The sequence below is a fragment of the Cucumis sativus genome, unplaced genomic scaffold (assembly GCF_000004075.3).
Source record: "Cucumis sativus cultivar 9930 unplaced genomic scaffold, Cucumber_9930_V3 scaffold38, whole genome shotgun sequence".
Lineage (NCBI taxonomy): Eukaryota > Viridiplantae > Streptophyta > Magnoliopsida > Cucurbitales > Cucurbitaceae > Cucumis > Cucumis sativus.
Window position 1 is genome coordinate 164,218 of NW_022279547.1, and position 17,893 is coordinate 182,110.

The following is a 17,893-nucleotide window of genomic DNA, read 5'->3' on the forward strand; positions in this document are numbered from 1 at the left end:
AAGCAAAAGTTCTCTGTTGGGTGGAAGGTGCTCACAGCTTATTATAGCTCCTCACATTTCCAACCAAAAGCCTATTCTCAGTGTCAAGTCTTCCTCATATATCCCACGGAAAAGGATTATAAGCTACTGCCTATTGTCATCTTCCTTTTTCCCATATTTCTTTCAAGATTGGAATGGGTCAATACTTTGTTTTCAATCCACTTGGAGATCAAAAGGAACTGGATGGATCTTTCTTGAAGCTCATGGAAAATCAGGAAGAATGTTAACCAAGTGAGATGAAAGTAAATTTTCTTTTATTGAAGTATTGGAAGGGGCCACTCACTGTCAGTTAAATGCAGAACAATGTGCAATAAGTTGTGTTGGGTAACCAATATTTATGGACCTACTGATTACAGAGAGAAAATTCATTTGGTCAGAGCTGCTCTCCCTCATTGGTTATTATATAGAAGCTTGGTGTTTGGGAGGGGATTTTAATATGACCAAATCAAAGGGGAGCGATTTCCAGCAAGTAGAATGACTTGTGGCATGAATGAGGAAATTCAATAAATTCATTGAAGAATGGAAACTCATTGAAGTTATTTTACTGAACAGAAAATTAACATGGTCAAGAGAAGGAAGAGTAGTTTTGAGATCATTGCTTGACAGATTTTTAGTTACTTTTGACCGGGACAAGGCTTTTGCGAACACACGTGTAACTCGTCAAGTAAGGATCTCCTCAAACCACTTCCCTTTTTTATTAGAAGCAGGGGCATTCGAGTGGGAGCCTTCCCCTTTTCGATTTTGCAACAGCTGGTTGCTAGACAAGCATTGCTGCCAATTTATTGAAAATTCATTAACCACAAGCACTCCTCCGGGCTGGATGGGCTTTGCCTTATCAACTCAACTCCAAAACATTAAGGGTCAACTCAAATCATGGCATTCAGATTATGAAAGAAAACAGAAAAGTCATGAAGAAACCTTATTAAAAGCCATCGCACTAGAAGAGAAAAAATATGATCAACCGGATACGTGCACAGTGGATCACTTATTGTTAATAAGAGAGTGGATCTTCTAGCTCTTTGTAGAAGGGAGGAAAGAGATATAATCCAGAAAACTAAGTTGACTTGGCTGAAATTGGGGAACAAAAATATGAGTTTCTTCCATCGTTCTCATCGGGGGAGAAAAAAAAAAAAAGAAGTCTAATTCCGAAGCTTGTTAATAATCAAGGAAACCCAACCACTTTATTCTTTGAAATTGAGCATTTAATACTTGATTTCTACAGCACCCTCTATGAGAAATCTCCTCACACCTCCGTTTTTTATTGGTCTGTAGTTTCAGCCGATCAAAATAAAAGGCTTATTTCAAAATTTAGTTTGGTGGAGATCAGGGCAGCATTAAAATCAATGGGAAGAAACAGAGGCTCCAGGTCCGGATAGCTTCACAGTAGAATTCTTCATCAAATTTTGGGATCTCCTCAAGGAAAATCTTTGTAAATTATTCAATGAGTTTTATGGGACTGGGAAACTAAATGCATGTAAAGGAGAAATTTATTTGCTTGATCAAGAAAAAGGAAGATGCAGTAAAGGTAATTGATTTCCGGCCCATAAGTTTCACTACTTTGCTGTACAAATTGATTGCAAAAGTGCTTGCTGAAAGAATGAAGATAATTATGCCCAGTATTAGAGCTCTCACTCAAAGTGCCTTTTTGGATGGCCGCCAAATTCTGGATCCTGTACTTATTGCAAATAAAGTTGTGGAGTATTATAGGTCCAAAAAAAGCAAGGATGGATTACAAACTGGACCTTAGAGAGGCATTTGATCGAGTTGATTGGGGTTTCTTGGAAAGAATTTTGAAGCAGAAAAATTTCAATCATTGATGGATCATCTCTTCGATCATGGATTGTGTTGTTTTTTTTTTAAGAGACACAAGGCAAACTCTATTATAGAAATAATATAAAAACTGAAATAATATACCCCCAAACACCTCTGTTTCAATTTAGGCATTAACAGTTCTAATTATGCACTATTTTAAGGCTGTTGAAGAAGAAATATGTAAGTTTCAAATTAGAACTTGCCCAGGTACCAACAAGCTACAAAATCTTTTGGCATGTCACTTGTTTAAGTCAGAAAAGTAAAAATCCTCCATCTCATGAACTCCCCCAAATCAAAAGACGCTTCATAGCTCATTGCAAGACCAACAACTGAAATGAGTTTCTAAAACCCATTCTCTTTTTCTATTACTGCATTCCACACCTGTCCGACCACGGTGCTGCCATGATTGATCCAAATTTTCCTAAGTAACTGAATGCCTTTGCATTGCAATTACTCATCCCCCCATGTTGATATTCCGTCCATTCCAATTTCAACTATTGGGGATATTTGTAACCTTCCAACTCGATCTTGGCTTTTAGATTCCTTTCTATTAGCTGAAAATGATGCCAAGTTAGGCTTTAAATTCATCTCCTCTACTTCTTTCTCACCAACCTTTTGGAGAACAGCATCCATGTCTTCAATAAGATCATCTCCGAAAAGCTGTTCAAATGGCACTTCAGCGTCGTCAATAACACCAATCTGCCTTTCCCCTTCCTTCTTTGCTTTCTTCTTATGGTTTTCAATCTTGGTAAGTGTCTCCTTGTGTATTGGCAAAGATGGCTCCTTATTGCTTTTTGTTCTTTTCTGCTTTGAAGTCTTCTTTTCCTTATCAATATCATTGGTACCGAGATTTATCTTATTGTCAAGAGATGGAATTACTTTCTCCTCCCTGGTGACCTTATCCATCTTACGTTTTTTGCGTTCCAACTTCCTGTCCACATCAGCACCATTAGTATGATCAAGTTTGCCATCAGTGCCTTGAACAGACGGGTGTGTTTCAACATTCCCATTCAGTTTTCTATCCTTTTTCTCTTTTTGACGATCTAGGCTCCTGATTGGAGTGTCGTCTTCTTTATCACTCCCATTATCATTCTCATTCTGAATGCATTTATCAATTGATCTCGCATTCAATACACGCAAGCCTGGAACCAGTCGACAAATCTTTTTATCTAACTTAGCACTTTCAGCAATAGGATTCCCTCGAAAATAAATATTCCTCATATAGCCTAATGAACTCAATACCTTTAAATCTGACCATCTCATGATGACATTATTTCCCAAATCCAAATTCAACAACTTCTTGTTATGAGCCAAAGCATTGGGGAGCATCCTGATTTCATTGTGAGCAAGTCTAAGCTCTTTAAGTTCGATACAAAACTTGAGGGATTCAATAGATTGATGTTTGCAGTTAGAAAGGGATAGCTTTTTCATTGAATTCACTTTCAACAAAGAATCTCCAATACTGTGGATTGGATTTCTAGAAAGAACCAGAGTATTCAGGTTCTTCATCTGATCAAGCTTGCAAATAGAAGCAATCTCATTGTCATTCAAAATCAAAGCACAAAAGCCAACAAGGGGTCTAATTTCATCCATTGACCGAAGCTTATTCTTTCCCGCATTTAATACATTAAGTCTAGAAAGCCCTTCAATTCCTTTTAAGTTATCAAGTTTGTTTTGTACAACTGAGAGCCACTTCAAATTGGTGCATGACTCCAACCCCTGAAGCGATGTGAGATTGTTGAATGTCAAATCAAGCTTCTCCAAGTTTTTGAAAAGGGACAAACCATTTATATCAGAAAGAGCCTTTTGATTGAGCTTGAGAGTAGTGATGGTGAGTGGGTCTTTGGTTTTGTAATCATTGAGAACTTGTTGTATATCCAAGCAAGACATAGTTGTGAAAACCCTAGTTTTCTCTGTTAGGAACAGACACTGCCTCCGAAAACGCCTTCAAACTCCGCTGTCTCTGCTGCTTGTGTGCTGGATTGATCATGGATTGTGTTAAAAACCCTAAGTATTCAGAATTCGTCAATGGGAGGCCCAGAGGAAGAATTCAAGCCTCAAGAGGGTTAAAGCAAGGGGATCCCCTTTCCCTCTTTCTTTTCTTATGGTTAGCGAAGTGCTTAGTAGTTTCATCTCAAATCTACACTTGAACGGTTTGTATGAAGGTTTCATGGTAGGAAAGAACAATGTTCATGTTCCCCTCCTTCAATTTGCAGACAACACCTTAATATTTTCCAAGTTTGATGAAGTTATTCATGAAAACGTTAAAAAGACGCTTGAAATATTTTAGTGTTATGGGCAAAAGATAAATTGGGAAAAGTCATCTATATGCGGAATTAATATTGGGGAAAGTAAGATCTCCTTAGCGGCATCCATGAGGAATTGCTAAACATTCCTCATGCCAAAAAAATCTCTAATTCCATTGAAAGAACCATGGAGGAACTTCTTTTGAGAAGGGAACAACGGTAGCAAGTTGAACCACCTAGTGAAATGGGAATTAGTTTCCAAACCCCAAGGAGATGGGGGCCTTGGGCTGGACAAGCTGAAATTTAGAAACATTACTCTTCTTGCCAAGTGGAGGTGGAGGTTCATGGCAGAACAAAACTCTCTATGGTATAAGGTGGTTTGTAGTATTCACGGGAGTAGCCTCTTCCAGTGGCACACAAGTGGCAAAGAAAATTCAAGTTTAAGAAGCCCTTGGATAAATATTTCTAGATAGTGTGGCAGCTTTTAAAGTTGGAAAGGGTGACAAAATTTTGTTTTGGTTGGATCCATGAATGGATAGAATTGCTTTGAAGACCACACTCCCAAGCTGTACAGAATTGCCCTTAATCCAAAAGGCTCGGTTGTAGAACATTGGAACGCCTCCACTTCCTCTGGGTTTCTTGATTTCAGAAGATTGTTAGGAGCTTGAAATCTCTAATTTTCAACTTCTCCTGGGCTCCTTGGAAAGGACAAGATTATCCAATATTGAGAATAAAAGAATCTGGTTAATGGAAACTAATGGGGTTTTTTCAGTAAAGTCATTATCGAAGCACTTGTCTCCTGCCACTCCGATGGACCTACAGTTGGAAAAAAGCCTTCAGAAATCTAAAAGCCCGAGGGTAAGTATAACTCTATCGATTATGTTGTTCAGGAGTTCAATTTGTGCATCCATTATGCAAAAGAAGTTACCCACTCATTATATTTAGCCACATGTATGCCCATTCTATCTCAAATTTCATGCGGAACTCCAGCACTTGTTTGAATGTGTATATGCTGCCAAGTGTAGGAGTAAACTCTTTCACACCTTTAATCTCAGCTGAGACCTTGATAAAGAATGCAAGAATAATGTTAGACAGTTACTTCTTGGTCCGGTTATGATGAAAAAATGCCTCCTTGCTTTGGTGCAATACCGTCAAGGAAATTTTGTTGGAACTGTGGTTTGAGAGAAATCTGCGAGTCTTCCACAATAAAGCCTCCTCTTGGTTCAATAGATACGAGTGCGCACGTCTGAATGCCTCTTTGTGATGCTCTCTACGAAAACAATTTAAAGACTTCTCTATGCAATATATCTTACTAAACTGGCAGCCCTTTTAACTTTCCTCCTTGTTGATGATTCAGATTTGGCTCACAGCCTCTGGTGTTTCCAACCGTTTCAGAATCTTTCTTTGTCTGGCTGTATTTTTAATTCCTAGTCTGGTTAGAAGTTGTTTCTTATGTCCTTTTTGAGTTGTATTGGTTGTGGTTAGTCCTGCACTTGGACGTTATTAGTTGTTCTATCTTTTTATTATGTAGGATATGATAAGGATACTAAGAGGGTGTCAACTTAGCTGGGATGCTCAAATGCACATCCTTATCCTTGGTTTGAATGCTCATCGTATAATCCTCTTATACTATAAGATTTAGTTTCATTGTTCATTTATTAATAAATGAGGTTGTTTCCTTTTCAGAAAAAATCTAAAGGATCAACTTGATCCAATCTCTTTAAATCATATCGACGAGAGTAATGAATGGTTGGTCGAAACATTGGATGAAGAAAATGATGAAGCTGAAGTTGACAATGAGCTAGTTTTTTATGACAACGACCTCACATGGGGAGATGTAGCTCGTGCTAGCGGCGTTAGAGAACCCCTCATGTACACTAGATCAAAAGGAAAGTCAACTACCTCTCCCTCCACTTCTAGAGTTCAAAAGCAAGCACCAACTATACAAGTAGTTAGTAATGAAGATGAGGACGACGATGAAGAGGAATTAGACATCAAGGAGAACAATGGCCGAGGAGCAATGGACGAAACCATAGAGTTAGATGAATTAGACATCAAGGAGAACAATGGCCGAGGAGCAATGGACGAAACCATAGAGTTAGATGGGGATGTTGATGAATTTGATATTTGATGGTGTTTTAAACTTGTACTTATAGAGTTCTGTTCATTTTTATTTTTTATTTTTTGAAATGGAGACAAACTTCTTTATTAAATAGAACTCAAACTGAAAGTACAAGAGAATTATACAATCGATTTTGTTCATTTTTCTTGATTACAGAACTATTATTAATCTTTGAGGCTTTGACATTTGTCTATAAACTTATGTTCTACCTCATATATTATTTATTTATTTATTCATTCATTGCACCTCGCTTCGCTCAGGCATTGCCTTTATGTCGCCTCTCACCTTGAGGTGCCCCTTGCGCTTTGAAAACACTGCTGAGAGAGAGCAGTTTCATGTTTTTTTGAAACGGAGACAAAACTTCTTTATTAATAAGAACCCTAAGTACAAGAAAATTATACAAAGAGAGCAATAAAGAAGAAATAGAAAGGGGACATATCAACTAGGTCGACACCCCCATAGCGTCAATCATCATATCCCGAAAAAGTGATGATAGACCACCAATTATTTTACAATATAGCTGGAGGAAAAAGGAGGCAGTTGCACGTGAACAAGAGAAGGGAAATGGAGAAAGAAGTGGAAACCACCTTGGTGGGGACCATGGTTAATTACATGGGAGAGAGTTAAAAGGGAAAGAAGGAAGGGAAGAGAGGGGTGGTTAGTCAGTTTCTGGAAGTGGAGGGCTGTAATTTCCTGGAGAGCAGGGAATGCAGAAAGTGTTCAGTTTCTGTAGTCTGTAGCAAGTTATTTCCATTATCGTGAACTCCTTTACTGTTTTGTTGTTTTATGTTGAACTTTGTATTAGTTCTTGTGTTGTACTTTGTTTTCAAGACTCTGTGTTAGTTCTGTTTTCTGTAAAAGTTTGGCTGATAAATAAACTAGTAGAACACACTACTTGGTGTTCTATCGAGTAAATATCAAAGCAAAACAAAACAAACAAACAGCCAATTACCAGGTCCAGAAAAAAAACAGAAAATTAAAAGAAACCCCAAAAAACAATTACAATCTCAAAATAAAATTAAACAAGGTCAAGACTTCAAAGCTTCAAACTTCAGACAGTAAGAACTGCAAATGGAGAGAAAATGATCCGGCAATGGTTAGGCTCGATTAAGAAAGGCATTCCAATTGAGGTAAATATCTTGAATGGAAAAATTAGCAGACTCATTTTTTAATGAACACCAAGCTGCAACACTAAGATCTACTGCACACATAATTTCTGCTCTTTGACTTTGCTTTATCATGGAAGAAATGTTGATTCCACTCAAACCATAATTCTGAAAATAAAGCTTTTAACAAAGTTATCCAAATGATGCGAGATTTTTGGGAAAAAACAGACTCGACAGCAGCTGAACCACATTAGCGCCTAGAGAGCGATCAAAAGTCCAAACTAAATTGAACAAGGACAAAATCCTTTCCTAGCCACAATAAGAGACGGGACAAAACAAAAAAAAATGTGATAAAGGGTCTCACTAGAAAGAAAATCCTTTCCCAGCCAAGAAAATGTGACAAGAATTCCCCCAGATGGCGCAACAGATGCCACAAATTCTAGCCAATAACCTTGGACCTCCACAGTGATTTTATGAAAACAGAATTCAAACTATCTTTCTTAGACTCTTGAATCATGAACACATCTGGATTGCAGATTATGATGAATTTTTTAGTGCTGCACATTAAGAGGAATCATTTATGCCCCTAGTGACCCATGAGACAATCTTCATTATGGCGGAGAGAAGGATAGGGATGGCTGCACTTCTAAATTAGACCACAATAATTCCACAATCACTGACTATTGACATCAACTCTTTAGGCAAATCTGGACGAAAATTATTTGTGACAAAACCCTCCTCATTAAACAAAACATTTAAGTCCGTCCCTTCAATTTTTTAATCTAATTTAGGGTCAACTTCACTAAGAGCAACTTATTCTTCACTACTAACACTGATAGGTGAGAAAATTTTCGGCTGGTCTTTAGGAGTTAATTCAGCTTTGCATGGGGAGCCTTGCTGACAAGATGTTTTTGCAGTGGAGGTGGAGGAATTTGAAATGTTGAGACACTTTGAAGGAGAAGTGCTATTTACTGACCTGTAAAAACTCTCAGGGACCTGGATTTTAAAGCTGTAAACTTCCAAAAGATCTGGGTTATTGGCAGAAACTGAATGCTTGATGGTGTTATTCCGAAAACAGTCCAAAGGGGGGATTTTAAGGTCACAAACCCCATTTAATTCAGATTTTAGCAAGGCAGCCCACACATTGTTGAAGGAGGTTTGCGCGATATAGTGCTTAAGAATTTTTGGAATATGTGAGGAATTGCTGTCTTTGGCACACTTGGAACGATTGAAAATACCCACTTTTGAAGAAAGTTGGCCCCTGTTCGAACAAAAAGAAAAGAATCAGACGTTTTGTAACGTTTTTTTGCAATAAGTCTGATGGGTTTTCCTCCAAAATGCTTGGGCTAAATTCGTTATAACTCAAAGATTTATTGAAGTGGGCCCCTATTCTTTTATTCCTTTCATTTAAAGACTCAAAAGAGGACTCTTTGGCTACTGGAATATTAAAAACAGAAACATTTTGTAACGCTTTTTTGCAATAAATTTGCTAAGGTCCTCCGAAATTCTTGGGCTAAAATCGTTATAACTCAAAGATTTACTGAAGTGGGCCCCTTTTCCTTTATTCCTTTCATTTAAAGATTAAAAGAGGACTCTTCAGCTCTGAGGGGAATATTATGGTTTAGGAATTCATAATCTCCAAAATGAAGATATATATTTCCCCTCCTTAGATCAGTGACTTCAATCGTGGATGGCACAAAACCACAAGAATTCTTCTTAACTTGAATCCGAACTTCACTAACATTAATTAAATTTAGACTTTCGGAGGCTATATCTAAGAGACCTCCAAAATGATCCCCAATGACCTCAAAGGTACTCCTACACCAATAATCCCAGGGAAGTTTTTTAATTTTTAGCCAACCGCCATTCCCTTTTTGGACGAGTGGCCGGCTGTGTTTAAATTTAAACCAGCTTTCAAATTTGAGAAAATTCCCCCAGGCTTGCCATTTTCCTTCCTCATGGATGAGATCTAAAATTGATCCTCGGTCAATGCTAATGAGGGCATTCTCATCGTATAAAGGATTTGTAACAATATTTTATTGGAAAAAAGCTTCCAACCTTACGGATCAGTTTCCAGTCATCTGAGGCAAATAACTTTGTTATAGTCCATAAATTTTCAAAATTGACTTTCACAACTTCAAGATTCTTAATCAGCAAATCCTTCTGTTTTGAAGGGGGAAGATGGACTAACTTTTGAGCCTTGCTTTTTTTACTAGGAGTCTGGTCAATTACCTTAAATATAGGTCTTGGAACAGGGGAACTGGAAAGACTTGATTTTGCCAATTCAACATAACTTAGTTTCCTATTCAAATTCGAAGGAGGAATCTTGAGGGAATTATTAGAAAACCATCTAGCATAATCCAGTTTTTCGACAAACTTATCTAGCATTGAGCAAAACAACTTCCAGTCTTGCTTCTCACTACCTAAGCACACTCTGATATTGAAGAGCCCCCTGAATATGGCCAATGATCACAGCTCAGTATCCATTCCAACTTAGCTTGAAACTTTGAAATTCTCAATCTGCCTTTGTCGACATCCCCAAATTTCCTGAAGTGTCAACCTACCGGAAAATGATAAGATCAGTTAATGCTGACCAGATCCATCTAAGTTGGCAAACGGATAGAGAGATGCTTCTGCCGGCTTCTACATCTTCAATGAAGCAACAATCTCCTTCATGTCAAATGCAATAGTGTGACTGGTCAATTTTCCAGCTAACCACCTCCATGGTGATCTCTGAGACTTAACAGAGAGGACTGCTTAAAAAACCTGGCTGTCGGAGAGGGGAGATCGGAAGGAGTGGGGTGGAGGGAGGGGAGAGGAGAGGAGGAGAGAGAGAACTTAGAGCAGTTTTATGTTTATTTAATGAACGTACATAAAAGAGAGAAGTTTGGATTTCTCATATGTCTTAAATCTCCAAGTTCAATTAAGGTTGTACTACTTGAATTCTGGCTTATCGTTGGGAGTCCCGATGTGCAGTAGTACACATCATGCTTCGACAATGGATTTTTGATACTTTGCCCCCAATACAATCTTGTTGTCACCAAACAAGTTCCTTGAAGTACCCAGTATAACATATCATGACCATGCTTCCATAATTAAAAAGATAAGACAACCAAAGTACTCTTAAATCGAAGAAAAACATTGCTGCAAAAACAAGTATACCTCCACAAGTTTCTCAACTTTTGTAAAATGACGACCAAAGGAGGAGTAGCGCATGCCATACAGAAATGGTGCAAGATATACTCTGAGTTTGCTCTACAGTAAAGGAATTCACAAAGTCAGTTAAAAGTGATTGTTCAAAGAAAACAAAGAATTCAACGATGCTAACACATTTAATTCAAATACACAAAAATTCATTGAAGACCAAGAAAAAAGAACAAGACTTACATTGAGAAAAAAAATAATTATATAAGGAAAGACCAAAAAAATCAAAGCTCACACAAGTGAATCCAATTAAAGAAAGAAACTCCAGTCAAATAAATTACAACCTAGAGGACAGATGAAGAAGAAACTCCTCAATCATCTCCGTGATCTCTGTGTCTAATGTTTTTCAATGCTCAAGGCATAATAAAGCACAATAGTCTTTTAGGGCTTAAGTGCAAGGCGGAAAAAAAATGTGGGTTTTTTTTTAAGGTGCAGTCTCTCTATATATAATACAAGATAATATAAAAATACAAGATAAAAAAGAGGATAGTTGAATTGGAATATAAAAGAAAAAAATAAAAGTAACCATAGGAAAAAAAAATATTCCATTTAGGCCAAGCAAATTTTATTATTTATAATTAATATGGAAGGAAAAAACCCTAATAATTACTTTTTTAAAATAATGAAAAAAAAACCCCAATGCCTAGGACTTGGGCCGTAGGGCTTCACTGAAAGCACCACATTGATGCACTTGTGTGCAAGGCGAGGCACTATGCATGCGCCTAGGAGGCTTTCTAAAACACAGCATGTGTCTAGCAAAAGGAAAGTCAAACACCTCATAGAAACAACTCCAAACTAACCAAACAAAGTCATGATTCAAAAAGATATGATTGAAGTCTTTTTTCTGCCCACCAATACAGAATGTGAAAAAGCAGCCCTACAAAAAGGATCATCTTTCTAAAAACCAATCTAATCTGTAAAAGTCTTCCTCTTTTCAGCCTCCTCATAGTGTTCTTCCTCCTATGATCTCGAGTTTGTCTTGGTGCAAGTTTTTGGTCGCCTTTTATTTAGAAGGATGTTTAGTCTTGTATTTGTATTTGTATTTCCCTGTACTTCTTTTGTGTTTGTTTTGCCTTTAGCCATTACTCCTTTGTTACGGGTTTTAGCTTGGTTGGATATGATGAGGGTGTTAAGGGGGTGTCAACCTAGTTGAGATGTCCAGGTGCACCCCGATCCATGCTTACATGCTCATTGTATAATTCTTTTGTATTATGAGCTTTTGTCTCATTATTATTATATTAATATTAATAAAGAGGCTGTCTCCTTTTTAAAAGAAATATCTGTAGAAGTCTTCCATGATTGACTTACCACAAACAGAAGTACTAAGTCTTCTAGAAAAATTTTACAAAATCTCTAAAAGAGGGAACTACATTCTTAAAATTTTCACAAAAGCTCCAAAAGAGGGAACTATAAGAAATACTTTTAGAAGGATTCAAGCTCCAAAAGAGAAACAATCCTTCTCCTTCGTATTAATATCAAATGTCTCGTTCGAGGATACAAGAGCCACTATGTCAGTTGCTTCTCTATCAAACAACAAATGACAGAATCCCAACAATATCCTAGAGCTACTAAAACGAGAAAAGGCATCTGCCACCAAATGATTCAGCATAAGGAAAAAGATGTAAATAGGAAAATAGAGAGCAGGGGCCGAATGTCTAAGATGAAAGCACAAAATAGTTCAAAACTTCGAAAACACAAAATATTAGTCAGTATAAGACCATGCTTTGTCAAAAATTTCGTCAAAGCAGCTGAGCAAATAAAGCCTAAGAAATTTCTTTAGAACAGTGCAATAAGAAATTGTAAGCACCTTCCACTTAAATATGTGGTTAAGAACTTCAGGCTCACAAACAGCTTCTGCATCCTCAATGCAACATCCTTCCTCAAGCTTGCGCAGAGCAGCTCGAACAGCCTAACAACCAAAACAGTAGACCATTAAGGGATAAGAAACCACGAGATCACTTTAAGGATACAAAAGTTAATAATTTTCTTACCACAACTGACCCTTCCAACTTCCCCATCTTAATTGTCTTGTCCACTACATGTTTTAAAGAATATGCATGAGTAGATGGGACTTTGTGCTTCTTAATTACGTCTTCCAAAGTAATTGACGATGCAACATTTTTCATCATGTCCATTAACCTAGGTTAAAAGAAAGAATATTTTAGAAACAAATCCACTTTACCAAACATGCAAGCGTGCACTTTAGGGAAGTTTATAACTGTTGTCATTCCTTAATTCATTTTTTAAGGGTGAGGGCATCAAAACCAAATGTGAAGTACAAATGGCAGTTACCTCCTCTCCGAATTGGCATCTAATAGGAGCATCCCACTTCTATCCTCCTTGTAAATCTTACTTGGATCAAATCTCTTGGTTGGTATGGCAGACTTGCCAACTAAGGAGGATTTTTTCACTTTGATCGTCTTATCAATGTCCATGAGGACAGATTCTCCTTTTTTATTCAAACAGTTTCTTGAAATGTTACCAATTTCACATTTTCAGACTCAGAACTCCACAATGATTTCGCAGTCACTTTACCAAGAAGCTTCCCATCAGATGAGGACCTCTCAAATGATTTGGATACTTTTGCAGCAGATTTTCCCTGAAGGTCATCTGGCATAGATCCCTTCTTTGATACAACATTCTCCCTACTCCCACGAAAAACTATCGTCTTCCCTCGTCTTGTATCACTGATAGGAAGTTTCCTTTTCTGAATGGGAAGCCTACTCTCTTCAAGACCAGGAAATTTTATATGGTCTCTAGCAGGAGTCTCAATTTCTTCATCAATCTCGTGGTCCCTGGTCAAATTAAATGAAAAAAAAACATTAATAGGCCAATACTGATTAAAGGAAATAGTAGTAACAGCTGACACAGCAATCTTACAAGCAATATATCAAAATGCGATTAGGTAATAGCTTTTCCCATGCCCTGGTCGGGGTTTCACCATCCTCAGAACCTTCAAAAGTGATTTTCCTAACAAAAACAATGCATTCTTTAACCAATTAAGCACCAGAACTTAAAAAATTACACTCTGATTCACTATATAGAAATTCAAAGGATACCTGGTAAGCATTTCCTGTGGTATGATTTTGGACACCGTCGACAAACAGCAAACTGTAGTTCCCATATTTTCTTATTTTCGCCGAGCGCACAAACAGAGCACTTATGCACAGGGCATGAGAAAGATTCTCCAGATGCAATCTTCTTCTCAAGGTCTCCAGCGGCAACTTTATTCTCCGGATGAAGCAATCTTGAAATACATTTAGGATGATAAAAATAACCACAAGTTGCATTTACGCATTGGAAGACCTAAAGAGCAATAGTAACTCATATTAGGTAATAATCAGAGACTGATGTCTAACATCATAAGTAAATCTCTTTTTCTAATAAGAAAAGCATATGTATATTCAACAAAAAAAGCCAAGAAGGACCATCTAAGAGGAAAGGGTTGAGGAAACCCCCACCCACAAAACTAATAAAGAAGAGCCTAGCAATTATTAATACTCATTAAAAGATCTAATTACAAAGGGAGATATGAGCTATTGGCAAAATTAACAATGTGTTAGAAAGTTGCTAACAAGAACAAGATATTAATTTATTATAATGAACTATAAGAAAATACAAGATAAACCCAAGTATAAGGCACTTGGAACCTCCCTCTTGAGTACTCTCACCCAAGCCCTAAATCACTCCACATAATAACCTCTCTCTCTCACTTACCCTCCCTCCATTTATAACAAGATGTAACCACCCTAGTAACCACACATAATAGCTACTAGTAACCACACTTACACAATAACTACTAGTAACTTCCTAAGTATCTAATTACCCTTATACCCCTAACCCTATACTAATCTAATTACCCTTATACAATATAAACCCATGTATACAAATGTAGGTATCTAACACAATGCTAATAAATAAATTACATTAAAACTACAAAGATTCCAAACCTACAAACAAGAAACTAGCAAAAAAAGTCAAACAACTCAAACCCAATCAAAGGGTCGACAAAATTATGAACCAAAAGATTGTGAAAAAACTCTAGTGTAAATGTAAAGATGGAAAGATATTAGGGCTCACCTAAGTTCATTATGATTATAATAAACAAAAACAAATTAATAAAACAAAAAAAAAAGGGAGCCAATGTCTATATTGCGCAGGATTCATATAGTAAATATTCATATAATACGTGAAGGATAGCCATTTTAGTAGTGAAGTGTATGGTCAATCGATTTTATACCTACAATGAGTTATTTTTAGAGGAGTTTCATTGAATCTTTAACAACTTTCCAAATATAAGCAGAGTACAAATAAACTTGACTTTGTATTACTCTCTTTGTATAACTCTCTTGTACTTTGAGTGCATATTAATAAAAAAGATTTGTCTCCGTTTCAAAATAAATAAATAAACTTGACTTTGAGGGTGAGTATTTTTTGTTTATATGATGATAAAACCAATTTCAATGAGGAAAAAAAAAGAGAGAATAGGAGGCTAACCAAAAGCCAGCCCACTAAAAGGAAGGGAACCCTCTAGAAAAAGGGACCCAACTATGCAAAATAACACCTATAGAATAATTACAAAATTCCTTCGAATTCAAGGCCCACAAAGAAACATGATAACGTACAAGGGACCAAATCTCACTGGGGACCCTCTCCCCACCCCTAAAAACCCCATTGTTCTGCTCACCCCACACCACCCATAAAATAGAACACACCCCCATGACCCAAAGGAAGTGCCCTTCTCACTGGTCAGGGTTGAGAAGGAACTCCTCAAGCAACGCACACACATCTCTATGTCAAGTCCCCCTAACGCCAAATGTCTAAAACAAAGAGTTCCAAACCAAGCTGGAAAACTCACAATGCCCAGAATGTGGTCCAGATCTCCCTCCCTTTTCTACAAAGAATGCAACAAGAAAGGACCTACAAGCGAGAGCATCTTCCTCTTAAGCCTATCCATCCTGTTTTTTTTTCTTTTTACGGTCGTGTAAAACTTGCCAACTAAAGAACTTAACTTTCCTAGGAATCTCAATCCTCCACAGCACAAGAAAACAGATAGACCTAGGGGAGAACCACTTCACCCACGTCTAAACGAGTGGCCCTCAAGTACCTCTATTGTTTCCCTATAGGAAAAAGCACAACAGAACCCAAAAGAGAGGGAATACGAGCTCCTAGACCACACGAGAATATCAGCAACAAAACAGTGTTTGTGATCAAGAAAATGATACGAAAGAGGGAATAAGAAACAGAGAGGTCTCCCCCCATCCAATGGTCTTCCCAAAAGTAAGTATCTCTCCCCCATCCAATGGTCTTCCCAAAAGGAAGTATCTCTCCCCTTCCCCACCACACAATGAATGAATTGAACAAAAGCAAGGAGATCTTTCTAGAAAATCTACGAGAATTCTTCGAACAAAAGATAATTCAGTATTTGTCCATACATGAGGGGAAGACTTCCACTTATAGAGTTTTAATACAAGTGGTGGTAAAAAATGGAATTAACCTAAGACTATGACCCAGCTAACCACATTCTTCTTACATCACCACTTTCCCCTTCTCCCTCCTGATTCATTGATGCAATCAAGCTCTCTTTCAACCCTAACATCATTTCCAATTAAATCAACTCAGTTGACATCAATTTCATGAGGATCGAGCTCGTGCCATTTCTTCGAACTCAAAGAAAAGCCTCATGGGTTGGCAAACCACCATCTGAAGTGATTCTTTAGACTCTATCACTTTTGAGTTGGTAGCAAAAACATATTCAGGGGAATTGATGTAGAGTGTAGAATAATGGGGGCCAAGGCTTCTGCTGATTATTCAAGTCAAGATATTAGTTTAAACTGGAGTGCTCTCATCTCCATGTAATTGTTGATGCAACCGTGGATAAGATGGCTCTCTTCCTCTACTACACTTCATAGTCTTGTTTTGCTATTTTTGAATATTCTTGGCGATGGAACAAAGATCAAGAACTTTTCTATTGATGTAGTGAGAAGAAACAACAAATGTTCAAATGAAACAGAAAATCTGGAAGTTGCTAAAAGGTAAGTTCTCTTTGTTATCCCTCCTCCCCCCTCCCTCCTGCTCCCTTTTCGGTTCTCTCTTTATCCAGTAGCCTCACAACGACTACTTTTCAGTCTAACAACGTTAGCCTCCTGGTGAAGTCTACCCACAGACCAATCACTAAAGGTCTGGTGGTTGAGTTTCGTTTTAATTGCACAGGGAAGCTTAGAAGTGAGACTGCAATGGAAGTGGTAAGTTACGAAGTTCTTCAATCGTATTATCGCATTTGGTCAGAAGACGATAGCTTCCTTGTCAAAGATGTGAGCTGGTGCCTGAAAGCATTATCAGTGTTATTAAGAGGCCCAGCAGATTGTTTCTTCCAGAAATGGGGGAGTTAAACCAAGGAAGGTTGAAGTTGTCAAAGTTCAAGGCAAAAAAGGGTTGGGTGTTATGTTGTGTGACCTATGGCCATTTTCAGGTGGACACTCCTTCATTCGAGTGTGTTAGGGAGAAGACAAACAGGGGTGGGTGGCATTTCACAAAATGCTGGAGAATTTCCTTTTCAAAACCAGAGTATATAAGTTGGTATTCACATAAAATTGCCACATCTTTTAATCCAGCCCAGGCTAAGAGTACAAGCTTCACAGATAAAGTTAAATCGGATGGTAACTTAACCCATGATGAAAAAAAAAAAAGAGAGTGCCATTAAAGTTGATTATCAGGCTGTGACCAAAGATGAAGGAGAAAGCTCTCAAGTTTCCTCTATTTTGAAGAGAGCAAAACAGAGTCAGGGGGTGACAAATAACTCGGAAGTTATTCAAACAAAGTTTGAAAATGATGTAAGAAGACTAAGAGTTAATTGGGTAATTAGGTAATATTCTAGATTAATTCCCTTTTTAGCCCCATTTGTAATAGAAGTCTTCTCCTCTTGTATGAAGCACATTATTCATTCTAATAAAAGATTCTCAATTTGTTCTTGGAGGATTTCTCCTTGAGATTACTTAGGCTACATCAGAATAGTTGTGGATAGTTACAATACTCTTTGCGTTGATTATTGGAGAGAAATTCGAAAACTGCTGGAAATCTTTTTCCAAACAAGAATTATCATCAACCCACTATTGGATGAAAATGCTCTTATTAGTTTGGATCAAGGCCTGGTTGAAGATTTCATCAATGAACCTGAGAGATGGCAGGAGATGGGGCCATTTCACCTAAAGTTCGAAAAATGGGATAGATTAAAAAACAGCCAGCCGTTGGTAATGAAAGGCTGCAGCAGATGGTTAAGAATTGGAAACCTTCCTCTGGACTACTAGTGTAGAAAAACCTTCGAAGCCACCAGAGAGAATTTTGAGGGTTTAGAAAGCATTGCC

General features: G+C 37.6%; 1 protein-coding gene and 1 pseudogene across 1 annotated transcript; both read right to left on the reverse strand.

Moving 5' to 3' along the window:
- The window catches only part of LOC116405843, a 35,418-nt pseudogene that overhangs the window by 1,906 nt on the left and 15,619 nt on the right, over nucleotides 1–17,893 (reverse strand).
- LOC116405836 (leucine-rich repeat-containing protein 9-like) lies at nucleotides 2,165–5,033 on the reverse strand. The gene has a single exon (XM_031889607.1). The coding sequence runs from the start codon at nucleotides 3,739–3,741 to the stop codon at nucleotides 2,302–2,304; it is 1,440 nt and encodes a 479-aa protein (XP_031745467.1). The 5' UTR covers nucleotides 3,742–5,033; the 3' UTR covers nucleotides 2,165–2,301.

Bases quoted from the DNA above. Each gene is read 5' to 3' on its own strand.
- LOC116405836 (XM_031889607.1), bottom strand. From the start codon at position 3,741: ATGTCTTGCTTGGATATACAACAAGTTCTCAATGATTACAAAACCAAA.